This window comes from Columba livia, chromosome Z, assembly GCF_036013475.1.
Source record: "Columba livia isolate bColLiv1 breed racing homer chromosome Z, bColLiv1.pat.W.v2, whole genome shotgun sequence".
Taxonomy (NCBI): Eukaryota; Metazoa; Chordata; class Aves; order Columbiformes; family Columbidae; genus Columba; species Columba livia.
In genome coordinates this window covers 17,276,354-17,288,849 of record NC_088642.1, presented here as the reverse complement: position 1 = coordinate 17,288,849, position 12,496 = coordinate 17,276,354, and the positions used below count along the sequence as shown (strand labels likewise).

The window sequence follows — 12,496 nt, the reverse complement described above, 5'->3', positions numbered from 1 at the left end:
AATATTTGGAACTGTTTGGAGGGAATTCTGTGTGTACAGAGTACATGGTCTTCATGTGAACATGCAGTAAAAAGCTTGTTGGTTTTGTTGGTTTGATTTGGGTTTGATTTTTTGGGTTTTTATGTAGTTTTTTGTTGTTCTTTCTTTTTTGTGTGTGTTTTTGTTGTTGTTTTTTTTGTTTTCTTTTGTTTTCCTGGCCAAGATCTGACTCAGTTAGTAGGTATAAATATCATTGCGTTGCTGTCTTGCAAGTCATTTAAGCAGGGAGCTGTAATGGTGCACAAGAAATTCTTCACTGGAGAACACAGAGCCGCGTGTTTGGCTTGCGCAGATAGCTCTGCTGTAGCGCAGCAACCGGGGACTGTGCAGAAGTGCCACTGCTCAAGGGGACACGGTCACCTGCTGGGCACTGGTGTTTGCTGCCTGGAAACCTGCAATGCAGCACAAGAATTTGGGATGTTGTTAGCTTTCAGACTGGTGGTATAAAAGCAGTAAGGTAAAATTGGACTTCTTGGGGCGTGTTGCGAGTGCTTTTGCTGACAATGCTGTGGCTGAAGCATTTCCAGTTTTGGGAGATGCCTTGGTGTACTGCACGGGCACACTGGTACTGTCCCAGTGCTTAAATGCCAGTTCTAAGGGTGGCTTCTCACAGATCTCCTGTGGGCTACGAGCAGAAGTCCCAGTGATACTGAAATGAGTTTGTTGCCTTTGGTTTGTTGGGTACTTCTAAGCCTGTAAGCTGCTGAGTCTGGGCAGGTGGAAAGAGGTGGGATCAGTAACCCAGTCTTGCTTCCACCAAGGCTAGCTTGGTTTCCTGTGTTTTCAACTCTGATCTCCTTTAGCCGGGCTGTTGAAAAGTGGAAGAGGAAGGAATAACATGGGGGAAGATAATACAGTGGGCAGACATTCTATGAACACAGTTCTCTGGGAAACTAAGGTAAAAACCACTTCAGGTAAACTACTGATAGGTGTAATTCAGATTCTTGTTCTTACTAGCTGTTGGTTTGGTCCCAGTTCACTTTGTGCCCCAGATGTGAAGGGCTCTTTATCATTCTCTGAAATCACAGGATGGCTGTATATTCTTGCCACTACTGTCTAATCACTGTTTGGATTAGAAGGATGTAGTGGTGCAATGCACTGTACTCATGAGCAACTGAGACTGCCTGTCCTCTTTGCAAGTGACCTTTTTCTTGTGAAAATTCATCAAGAAATGAAGCGTTTCGGGAAAAGGGAAACAGAACTTTTTGTGCTGATTAGACTGCTGTTTCTCAACAGCAAACTAACCCAGTGTGGAGATACAGTATAACAAGCTTTCTTCTCCAAATTAGTTATTGACTTTTCTGTCTAAAGCTGTATTCTGCACATTCTGCTAAACTGTCGTCCAGTCAGCCCCTGAATTTGAGATTTACAGATGGTTTGGGTATTGTGTTGTTTTGTTTTCCCTTTTTTTTCCTCCCGTTGAGAAACTTACCTGTCTTGTTCTTGTTGTTTGAGCTTTCTCTCAGTTTGACTATTTTTTCTATTAAAAAAATAAAAGCTCTTGCCGTGCTTTGCATGCTTAGCAGTTTGTCAGTGGCTGAGGAAGAGTATTACGTGCAAGCACTACGTTTGTGTGGGCCAGACTAACCTTATCTATGACAGATCCATAAAACATCCCACAGTGTCCTGCCTGGTTTGTGTTTTGTTTGTTTGAAGAACAATTATTGAGTACATACATTTAGCAAAAGCAGACAAATTGCATTTTTGCCTGCTTTCAAATAATAAGCATATAACAACAACAGAAAAAATCTCTACATCATCTGCTAAGGGGTGACACGCCCCAGCTGTTTTGTTCTTCACTTGTACAAGCTTTTTTTAAAAGCAAAACACAATGATAGGATATGTCTGAACCCTGCTGATGCATTTCCTTGGTCTTTTCACTGAAATCAGTGGCACACCTGCAGTTGTTTGTAGGCTATGCACTGCACAGCAGCACAAGCTGTGTGTGCAGCTGGATGTTTGAATAGGTATCTGTGTTTCCTCAGGGACTTCTGGTGTTGCACACAAGAGATCTGTTGTCGAAAGTACCCAAACACCTACCCAAATATGGTATATGTAGGTCAACGATTAAGTAGTCAAATAACCTGTCTTAAAGCTAGTCAGTGAATACCAAGTGTTCTTTGGGAGTGGCTCGGGACAGCATTTGTAAATAGGTAAGCCCCACCTCTGTTTTTCTGTGGTAATGGAATCTGGATGGGAAGGAATTGCCCTTTTTAGTGATGGGTTCCAGTACCTTGCAATTTCAGGGTTTCGATTCCTGTGAAATGTCTCCACACCACCTCCCTCCTGTCAGTCACAAATAAAGGTTTCAGTATTTTCTGTCTGGATATAGTAACACATAGTCTCCACAAAAATTTTCTAGGTTAGGGAAACGCAGTAAATGTCCTAACAGGCTCATTTTGAAAGTATAGCAGGTTGCAAGCTGTATTTGTCAGAGAGATAATCCTGAGTTAGCTGAGCTGGCTGTTGAGCTGAAATCTCTCATCTCCTGCTACATCTGTGGCCTTGAGATATTCAAACTGTGTAATGGCTTCACTGCATAGACAATAATTCCATTTTATGTCAAGGGGAAGGGGTCTGCAGATTGACCTATTTTCTGTCTCTCTGCCTTGCAGCTTGGCGCTATGTAGGAGCATCAGGAGGTTTCCTTTTCATTGCCATTCAGCTCATCCTGCTTGTTGAGTTTGCACACAAATGGAATAAAAATTGGTATGTGTTGGGCAAGTATTTATTTGCATAAAATTCTGGTGGGCTCCCGAACAATACATTTCTCATAACAAAGAATGTAAAAGTATCATGGATGTAATTTCTGAAAGAAGACACTTTAATGTCAGTATTTAGAACTGTTCATCTTTGCTTCATCCACTTTCTCCTGTCCCAGCAGATATGTTTCCTCCTTATTCATGTCCACTCTGCTCATTCATTCTTAATGTGAATTGCTCACCTTCTAATAAGCAGTAGCATACTGAGAAAAACCTCTTACTTTAAGTCATTTTTTATTTTATATTAAAATATACCTGCTAAGAAACAGAGCGATGCAAGATAATAAAACTGGATTTGTAAAAGGTAACAGTGAAACTGTCTGCAGCAATGTAACCTGGTAAATATTGGGGTTTTCTGTCAGTTTAATGCACATCTATTATTTTTTCTCAACATGAGAACTGCTACTTTCTCTTCAGCTTGCTTGCTTTGATCTAAATATGCAAGATTCCATTATCAACCCATATATACCCCATTTTGGCATCGACTTCGTTTCTGCTTTAGGCATATTTGCTGTTATCTTCCTAACCCTTAGCCCATCATAAATTTAAGATATTTAAATTGTCCTCCCATATACAGGCAGGAACTCTTGCCTCCACCTCCAACCTTTCTTCCTCTACAAATATTTGCAGTCCTCTTTTGTTCTGTTTAGCATACTGACTGCTTAGAAGGAGTTTTAGCAAACCTTTGGGCTTTGTTATATACTTGTTTTTGCAGGGAAAGAGGTGAGATCTTATTATACCACAGATACTTTTACTGCTAATTGCTGTAGCTACTTTACTGTGGATGAAAGATTTCCAGCCACAGCATTTAACTTTAGCACTTTCTACATTAGATATTCTTTTAAATTATGTTTCCTCAAAACAAAGAAACAAAAAACAAACCTTCCATATAGCAAAAAGTCCTTTGTGGCAAAGCAACTTATTTAGATCCTACTCCTAAAAAACCCTGTGACTTTTGCAAGAGGAGTTTGGAAGGTTGAAGAGGGGGAACAAGATGGACCACACTTCAGCAGAAGGAGGTTGGTGGAATAGACCCAAATCAAAAGAAGGCTTTTTGAGCGAAATAATAGTAAAATTGTCAAGGTAGCGCAAGGGGCAGAAGAGGGGCTGTGCCGAGCAATATGCCTTTGCTGTCCTTGTGTGAAGAGCACTGCTCGCTAGTGGAGCCTGGGGCACTCTGCGTTCCCACTGAAGAAACCCCTGAAGTATTGAGCTGAGATGCACTGACGGGCTTTATCCCAGAGACTGGGAGTTTCAGGAGTCACGCTGGGCTGTAATTACAGAAACAGCTGGGCAAGATAATACCGAAGATAAACACTAATGCTATGCAGTATTCCCCTCTGTTTTGTGGGAGAAACCTTGCAAGGGCCTGTGTTGGTGTAGTGATGTACACATGCTTCAGTAGGTAAGCTCTGTCTTTTGTGCTTGAGGATGTGAACTAATCAGCTATTAGAATGTTTTTGAGGGGGAAGGGAAGACAAAGATAAGGTGCTTGTTTATCTCTCCCCAGGACTGCAGGTGCAAACCACAAACAGATGTGGAATGGTTTGCTTGCCCTGGTCACTCTCATCCTGTACTCCGTTGCTGTGGCAGCCCTGGTCCTCATGGCTCTTTTCTACACACGTGCTGAGGGCTGCATGTACAACAAGGTCCTGATTGGTGTTAACGGCAGCCTGTGCCTCTTTGTGTCGCTGGTGGCCATATCGCCTTGTGTCCAGAGTCGTGAGTCCACTGACGTCTTCTTCTGGGTTTCTGGTGCTGCCACAGTTGTGTGTCTGGAGGCATGAAAGACTCCTGATAGTTCAGAGCTGGTGCTGCTCTTGCCTCTGTCCTTTTATTTACACTATGAAGTGCTGTTTCTGGTCATCAGCTCAGCTGCTAAAACTGCAGAGGTATGAGACATTTTGGGTGTGCCATCAGGCAGTCATACTGTAAGGAAGGTTCACATCCTGATGGCTGGTAATGTGTTGTGTAGCTCACACAACTCTTGCAGTGGTAACAGTTCAGGTAATAGCTGTCAGACTCATTCACGCTGTTTTACCATTTACTTTCTGACTGCTCGTGCTTTACCACCTTTAAAGCTTGGGCCTGGAGGAGTTGACAGCAGTATTTCATGCTTCAGTATATTTTATGTGTGCTGTTAGTATCTTGCATGCATTGGACCTGGAAATAGTAATTTGAGTGACTCCAACATAAGTTTTATGAGCAAATAAAACTGTTGTGGCAGCTTGTCAATAGCCTTTGGAAAGCTGGTGCTGTTGGCCAGAGCAGAGGGGTGATTCTTTACTTACGTGGGAATCTAATGGCTTTCTAAAACAGCCACAGAACTAAAGCACAGGCTCTTTTCTCTTTACGTGATGGTGGAAATGTATTTAAACTGCCTCAAAGACTTATAAACTGCTTTAAGTAGAACATAAAATATAATTCTATCTTCTGAAAGACAGTAGCATGCTCTTCTTTAAAGGATATGAATTTCTTTTTCAGCTTGTTAAAATGTCTGCAAAAATAATTTATTTTGCTATTTCTTGTAAAGGTCAGCCCCATTCTGGTTTGCTTCAGTCAGGAGTTATCAGCTGCTATGTCATGTACCTCACTTTCTCAGCACTATCCAGCAAGCCACCAGAAACTAGTAAGTTATCTCATGCTTTATGTAATTTCTTTTAGACATGCCATCTATTAAAAGCAAAAATTTAGCAAACCTGAGTTAACAAATTCAGGGATATCAGAGTGCTGCGTTGGGTCTTTTCTGGCTTATGCAGAAGAAATTGCAAATACTAAAAATATATCTGTGCAGCAGAGAGACTGTGCAAGGGGCACTTTCCATATACCTTAATTGCTTTGGTCCAGGGGAGCTTAACTTACCTTGGGTGAGTTGCATCTGTTGCACCAGGGCAATTCCGGCCTGTTTCCTACAGACAAATTTCAGAGTCTTGTAGCCTGTTCCTCATGTGGCAAGTGCATGTTCTTGTACAACAGGACATGACTTAATACATTGTGTTTGGTCACGTGATGGGAAAGGGGTTGGAACAAATGGATCTTGGATGCCTCTGGAAGAAGCTGGGTGATCAGCTCCCTCCAAAAGTTTACTCGGTCCACCACTAGTTAGTAGGTGCTGGCCATCAGAGTGGATACTAAAATCACTTACTTTCTTCTAGAATTGGTATGCTCGATAGCCTTAGCTCTGGACTCCTAATGGAGCAGAAGCTTGAGTACCACTCATCTTTCATTTTGAGTGAAAACATTCTGAGAAAGGACGTGGAGTTAGGTTGTGATAGTTTGAGGTGATGATGTTCTGCAGCAGAGTTCCAGTACTCCACTTGCATTCTATTCATTGGCATTGCAAGCCAGGAAAATCCCTAGAGTTTTAAGTTATTTATGCTACAAAAATAAAAAAGACTTTACAAGCACAACTCAAACTGTTTCCTTCTTCCAGGTAACTATCAGATTTACCTGTTTGGACTGGGAGAATTCTTTTGACTTAAATAAGACTTTCCTGGTTCAAATTAGTAACTCTCCTTTATTATTGCTCAACTTCTAGTGTTGAAACAACAATAACTAGAGGAAAATAAGGCTGTTGGCAGGAAGGAGAAGTTTTTACAGATGCCTCCCAAGAAGAAAGGGGAGGGATGGGGGAAAGAATCTTGCTGTCACACTTGTGTAGGCACAGGCACACACAAATGTATTCCAGAGCTAAGAAGGAAAAACAGACAGTACTTAGGTGGAGGACTTACTTACGGAGCTTAAGCAGTGTTTTTGAATGAACGTAGAAGCTGATTTAGAAGGCAACTGAATTACTTATAAAACTTTACACAGTGTAAAAAGATTAAAAAAAAAAAAAGGAAGAGAAAAGGGAAAGAAGGTGATGTATGATAATAAATCATTTGTCTTGTGTTATTTCATGCTTGTGGCAGTCAAAACCTTCAGCAGTTAAGTGAGTGCTCTGATTCTTCTTGTATGTGTTGCAAGTATGGTAATTGCATTTGTCAGAGTGTGTGTCAAGCATAGTCTCTCAGACCTCCTGAATCAGATGCTCATCATTGTCGTCCCAGGACAGAGACCTCTCATGGTTGCCGTCGGCTCTCAGAGATGTTCCCTTCTCCCCTAATAATGTGATAGGGACTCTTGTACTGGCCTGTGCAGCTTTTATAGTGACATGTGCCGAAGAATGTATGGGGTGCTGGCACTTACTAAGGGGTCTCATGCCCTGTCTCTCAGATTTGCCATGAACATACCTAATGTTGACTTATTCCTCAAGGAGGGACTTTCAAATTGGCCATCTCGCAAACTGGCTACCTTACAAACCAGGCCTGAAGAAAGTGCAAGTTACAAGTATTTATTTGCAGCACCCAAAAAGCAGAGTTGCAAATGTCTTTAGAAGGAATGGGCAAATAAAAGGTAACGTCTGTTGAACCTGTGCTTATCACAGTGTGCCTTAACTTTTTCATGCCAGGCTTAGCTAAAAGGCCTCCCAAACAGTGGACCTGCCTTGCTGCAGAGTTGTCCTTGATGGACACAGGTGGGGGATTGTGTCCAAGTTGTTCCACAAAGGCTCGTCACCCCTTCTTTTGCTCCCACTTCCACACGGTCCTTGCTGTGTGCTGGTAAAAGCTGTTTGTGCAGCCCTGCAGAGCCATGCAAAGTCCTCCTCTCCCAGGTCAGGGGCCTGACTTTGAGTTTATTTTTAACCTGGATGTCACCCTTTGCTGCATTTTGCCCTCTGCCCCTACAAACAGTTGTGCTGTCCCAATGGGCCTGCAGCGTGGCTGCTGGAAGGAAAGAGGAGATAGGAACACAGTTTGCCTTAAATAGTTTTGGCTTAAAAAGCTCTTGATATGAGATAAAGTGTAGCTTTAATCTCTTGCCTTGGGGTGATGCTGCAGGCTACTGCTCTGCCTTGCCTTGACTCCAGGGAGAGCCATAAAGCCAGATGCATCTGGGAACATCAGGGGCTGAATTGGTTTCGTTTCAGGGACCTAGAAGTACTGTTTGCTTAGATGTTAAGATAAAATCTTGCCTGTAACTGGTGCATCCCCTTTTCTTTGGTCTGTATATCAGTCTGAGAACAGGGCAACTACATAGCATGTTTTTTCACTGAGTTTTAGTTTCTTAGTTGTCCTCAAGGCACCCCTTCTATCAATTAAATTTATAGTCTGAGATCTGTATTATCTTGGTCTTATATGTTTATGTAGTCTTGGATGAAGTGTTAGAATACTTACAGCTTTTTATTTCTTAGGTCACCAAACAGTCTTTGTCCTTGTTTGTCTGCTCTGATCAAACAAGAAGTTTTAGTACTCTACTAAGTTGTGTTTTTTCTTTCACAGAATCTGCCAGCTCAGATTTAGAGATTTTTTTCCTGTAGTATAGTCTTTTTAAAAGACAGATAGAAACAACTGAAATGTACCTACCTAATGTCTGAAGTAATAAAAATATTTTGCTGAAAACCTTCACTCTGAAGACTACTTTGAAATGCAGTGAAATAAGCATTGGTAACTGTTCTTTTTGTTTGTTTTGTGTTGTGAAGTCCTGGATGAAAACAATCAGAACATCACAATCTGTGTACCTGAATTTAGTCAAGGCCTACACAGAGATGAAAACCTGGTTACTGGCCTGGGCACTACCATTTTGTTTGGCTGCATTTTATATTCTTGGTAAGTCTGGGTTTGCCGTTACCTCACGGTAAATGCAATATCGTGGTAGTGAGGAGAAGTAGAATAGAACTGAGCTGGAAGGTTCATATTCACCTCAGATTCAGAATAGATGTTTTAGCCAAAAATGTTCAACAGATAGTATAACTTTTGAAACAAATACATTTTATTACAACGTAATAGAGCAGTTTACATCTAGAGGTGGAAGGAGAAAATTTCCAGCTGTCCATGATCCCAAACAGTCTCAGGGTGCTTTGATTCTGTATTTAGTCTTCCTATGAGAAACACTCTATGCCCTTATGTCTGCCTAAAAAAGGTATCTGAAATTTCTCTAGCATCGTGTTCCCTGAGGGTCTTTGAAACAAACAAAACTGTTTGGGAGGGCTTAGGGCTTCTTTTGATCGAGTGATGGGCACCATACTGCCATAAAGATTTGCCAGTGGTCTGCTCTGAAAGAGTCTGTGCCCATATGGTTGTGATGCTCACCTTGTATTAATTGCAGCTCACATCAATAAATTAAGTCATGCTCTGGGACGGGAAGGGGGAGAGTTGCTGATGATTGGAAGGTGATTTATCACTTCTTTGGCTGTGCACATTGCCAGGAGACAGCACTGTTGTTTGCTGCATGGTTTAGAGCAGGTTCTGGCTCTGAATCAGTCCACTTCAAAATTCACATAATGAAACTCCTTCATTTTGAAGTGAAAAAGAGAGACTTTCTGAAGAGGTAGCACAGCTACTCTTCTGCTATCAAATGTGTGTATGTGTTCCATATATGGATATCATGGATCTAGTTTACATTATTAGAACAGCATTTCCAGTGCCTCAGGAAAGTGTTTGGGAATGCAGACAACCTTCATGTAGCCTGCAGGGGAAGCCAGGAAGATAAGAAAGCCTTTAAGGGGAATGTTTTGTAGTGTTATTTACTAGGGTTCAATGAGTACAGCAAAGCAGTAACGGCACTCTCCCTGTGCATAATTGGAAGTTTGCATTACACATCCTGAAAGGGGAAGACTAAGCAAGAAGTGTTTCTAATCAGAAGAAACTAGAAAGGATTCCCCCCAAACAACTACAGTCATTCAAGAAAGTGATTTCCAGCAATTGGTACACTGACAGCAGTAGCTGGTAATTTACTTTTGAAAACTGCTTTGAGTGACCTATTACTTTGCTAGCAAAGCCTTTACAGAAATGCTGAGCAGAAGTGATGGCTGTGAAGTTAATATAAAAAGCACTGGTTGTGCACAGCAGGGGAGATTTCTGAATTGCAAATTGGAGAGCTTAGCTGTTTGCTGCTGATGACTTCACCACGTTTCAGGAGTGACCTACTTTTAAGCCCATGATTCAGCCTGAGTTGGCCAGTGGCTGTCTGTTAGGCTCTTTAATACTTGTGCAGAACAAACTTTCACATGCTTAGTGCTTGATGCTATACCCAGGCAAATGCTTAGCGTAGATATGGGAGTATACTATTTATGTTTGCTGTGATGCTGAAAAATCACCCTGTTGGGCTTATGCTGAGGGTTTTGACACTGTTTTCTTTTGCTCCTAGTTTGACCTCAACAACACGTGCAAGCTCAGAGGCACTGAGGGGAATATATGCAACAGCTGAAACTGAAGTGAGTTCTTGCTTCCTCCCACAGGATTTCTGTGCAGACTTCCTCATATGCTTTTCTTGCTGTTGTTTTCATGGCTAGCTAATCTGTAATTAGGTGAAAACAAAAGCTTGTTCATAGCATCCATGGTATGTGCCTCTGGGTATGGACTTCTTGGAGCACTTGTCCACAGTGGCCCCTCTGCAGGTCTTGCTGGTTCAGTGGAGGTGCCTTTATGTACAGAAATAATTTGCTGCTCTTGCAGTTTATTTAACATCCTGCAGACTTCCTGTAAATCTCTTTGTGCTCCAGCCAAGCTCATGTCCTCTCATTTAAAGGAAAAGTCTGCTGGGAAGCTATCAGAAAAAGAAGTGGGGGTGTTCTTGAACATTTCCAGTCCTGGTTGCCTTTGTTCTCATAGGAACTGACTATGATCCCAAGTTTCTATCTCTTATTTCTATTTCCACACAAAAGTACTTACTATCTTTTTGACTGTAACTTCATATCGGCTTATAGTACTTGTCCCTGTTACAGCAGTACACATTTCTTCATTCTGCCTGCTTGTTTTTTTTGGCCTTCTTATCCCTCAAACAACCAGAAACACTGGGAAACGAGTGTTTTTTTGCTAAGCTAGAGTTACCCCTTACTTAGGCCTGCTAGTGTCACTCTTCAAATGTATGTATGTGTCTGAAGGATGAATCTCCATCCCTAGACTTCTTGTAGGAAACAATTACCTTGCAGATAAGCTCAGGCAGGATCTCCCAGCAAATCATATTTTAATAATGATTTTGCAAGATCGGGTGTTCTGCCTAAAGGTAGACACACCTAATAGGGCAAAAAGCCCCTGCTTATGTTCCCCCAAATGCCAGCCGCAATTTCCTGCCCCTGTTCCCCATTGGTTTACAGGGTTTACAGACTATCCCGACGCCTGCCTCCGTTTACATATTTCATTCATCTAATTAGAACAATACCCTTCCCCTTATCAACCTATTTAAAATATGGGTTCCTGGCTCCTTGCCTACCCTTCCCCCTAGATTTACTTGTAAATACAGGTATCAGTTTGCATTCTGGGATTAGTTTGAAGAGACTTTGGTTTACATTAAGGATTCATATTCTGATGTCTCTCGGTCCTTTCCCACAACTGGGGTCAGGCACCAGCTCCTTAGTTTTGTAAAAACACCATTCCTTCGTTAAATGTTCCTTACATTTCTCTACAGTGGTGTTACTTGCATCTGCAGTTTTAATTTCTATTTTTCAAGTCTTTAATCAGAGCATTCGTGAGACTCAGAAATCCCAGCAGTATCTCCTGAGGCACGTGGTGTTAGCAGCACCTGGGCCTGGGGAAGCAAAACACCTGTCGTCGTCGTCGTGAGTGTGCGGGTGTTGGAGGAGCTTCCCTGGGGCAGGATGGTGGGGCCAGGTGCCCGGAGACCCCTCGCAGGGCACCCAGAGGGCCCAGCCCACCCCGGGCAGCTGGGGCACAGCCTGCACCTGCCAGCCCCGCGCTCAGGGAAGCAGACGGGGAGAAAAGAGCTGCTCTTCAGGCCCACCTGCCTGCCCTCGCTGCGCTGCTCAGCACGATTATTTCCAGACCGTTTGGTTTTAACAAGCGGTACAAGAGCCGCTGAATATAAATCAAAAGAAAATGGCTGCTGAAGAGCAACTAATTGCGTTCTGATTGGCATCCCTGTGGCAACGGGCTTTTGACTCCTGGCCAGGAACATGTACATAGTTCTGCAGTGGTGTGTGGTATAGAATCATGGAATCATTCTGGTTGAAAGAGACCCTCAAGATCAATTCCCACCATAACCTAACTCTAGCGCTAAACGGTGTCCCTAAGAAGCTCATCTGTAAGCCTTTTAAACACCTCCAGGGATGGTGACTCCACCACTTCCCTGCTCCATGGCTTCACAACCGTTTCTGTGAAGGATTTTTTCCTAATATCCAATCTGAACCTTCCCTGGTGCAACTTGAGGCCATTTCCTCTTGTCCTGTCACTTGCTACTTGGGGGAAGAGACCAACACCCTCCATGCTACAACCTCCTTTCAGGTAGTTGTAGACAGCAATAAGATCTCCCCTCAGCCTCCTTTTCTCCAGGCTGAACAGCCCCAGTTCCCTCAGCTGCTCCTCATAAGATTTGTGCTTGTACACAGGGTCTGTTGACATCTGTGCTAAAGACAATTGAGCGTTAGGAGGGGCTAGTGGTATGTGTGCCAGCATTGCTAATTTTGTCACTCTGTGTGTGCAAGGACTTGATTGTAACTGATTAAAATCTTCCAGGGATCCCAGCACCTGCCTCAGAACTCAAGTGTGGTGCAAGGGGAGCTCAGGCTGGTGCTGTAGGAGACGCTTGGCACAGCAGTAGAAAAGAGGCGTGGAATAAGGGTTTAATTTAAGCTCTCAGACAGTCTCTTAAAAAAGAATGAGCTTTATGGCTTTTCATGAGATTATGAGCCCGATATG

The 12,496-nt window shown here is 42.7% G+C and overlaps 1 protein-coding gene across 2 annotated transcripts in view; it reads left to right on the top strand.

Moving 5' to 3' along the window:
• Nucleotides 1-12,496, top strand: part of SERINC5 (serine incorporator 5) — a 46,468-nt gene that overhangs the window by 22,909 nt on the left and 11,063 nt on the right. For both annotated transcript variants that reach the window (XM_021292171.2, XM_065047412.1), the window contains exons 5-9: nt 2,655-2,748; nt 4,312-4,523; nt 5,335-5,430; nt 8,323-8,449; nt 9,990-10,056. In XM_021292171.2, the coding sequence (XP_021147846.1) occupies nt 2,655-2,748; nt 4,312-4,523; nt 5,335-5,430; nt 8,323-8,449; nt 9,990-10,056 (596 nt within the window). The remainder of the gene's footprint in view (nt 1-2,654; nt 2,749-4,311; nt 4,524-5,334; nt 5,431-8,322; nt 8,450-9,989; nt 10,057-12,496) is intronic.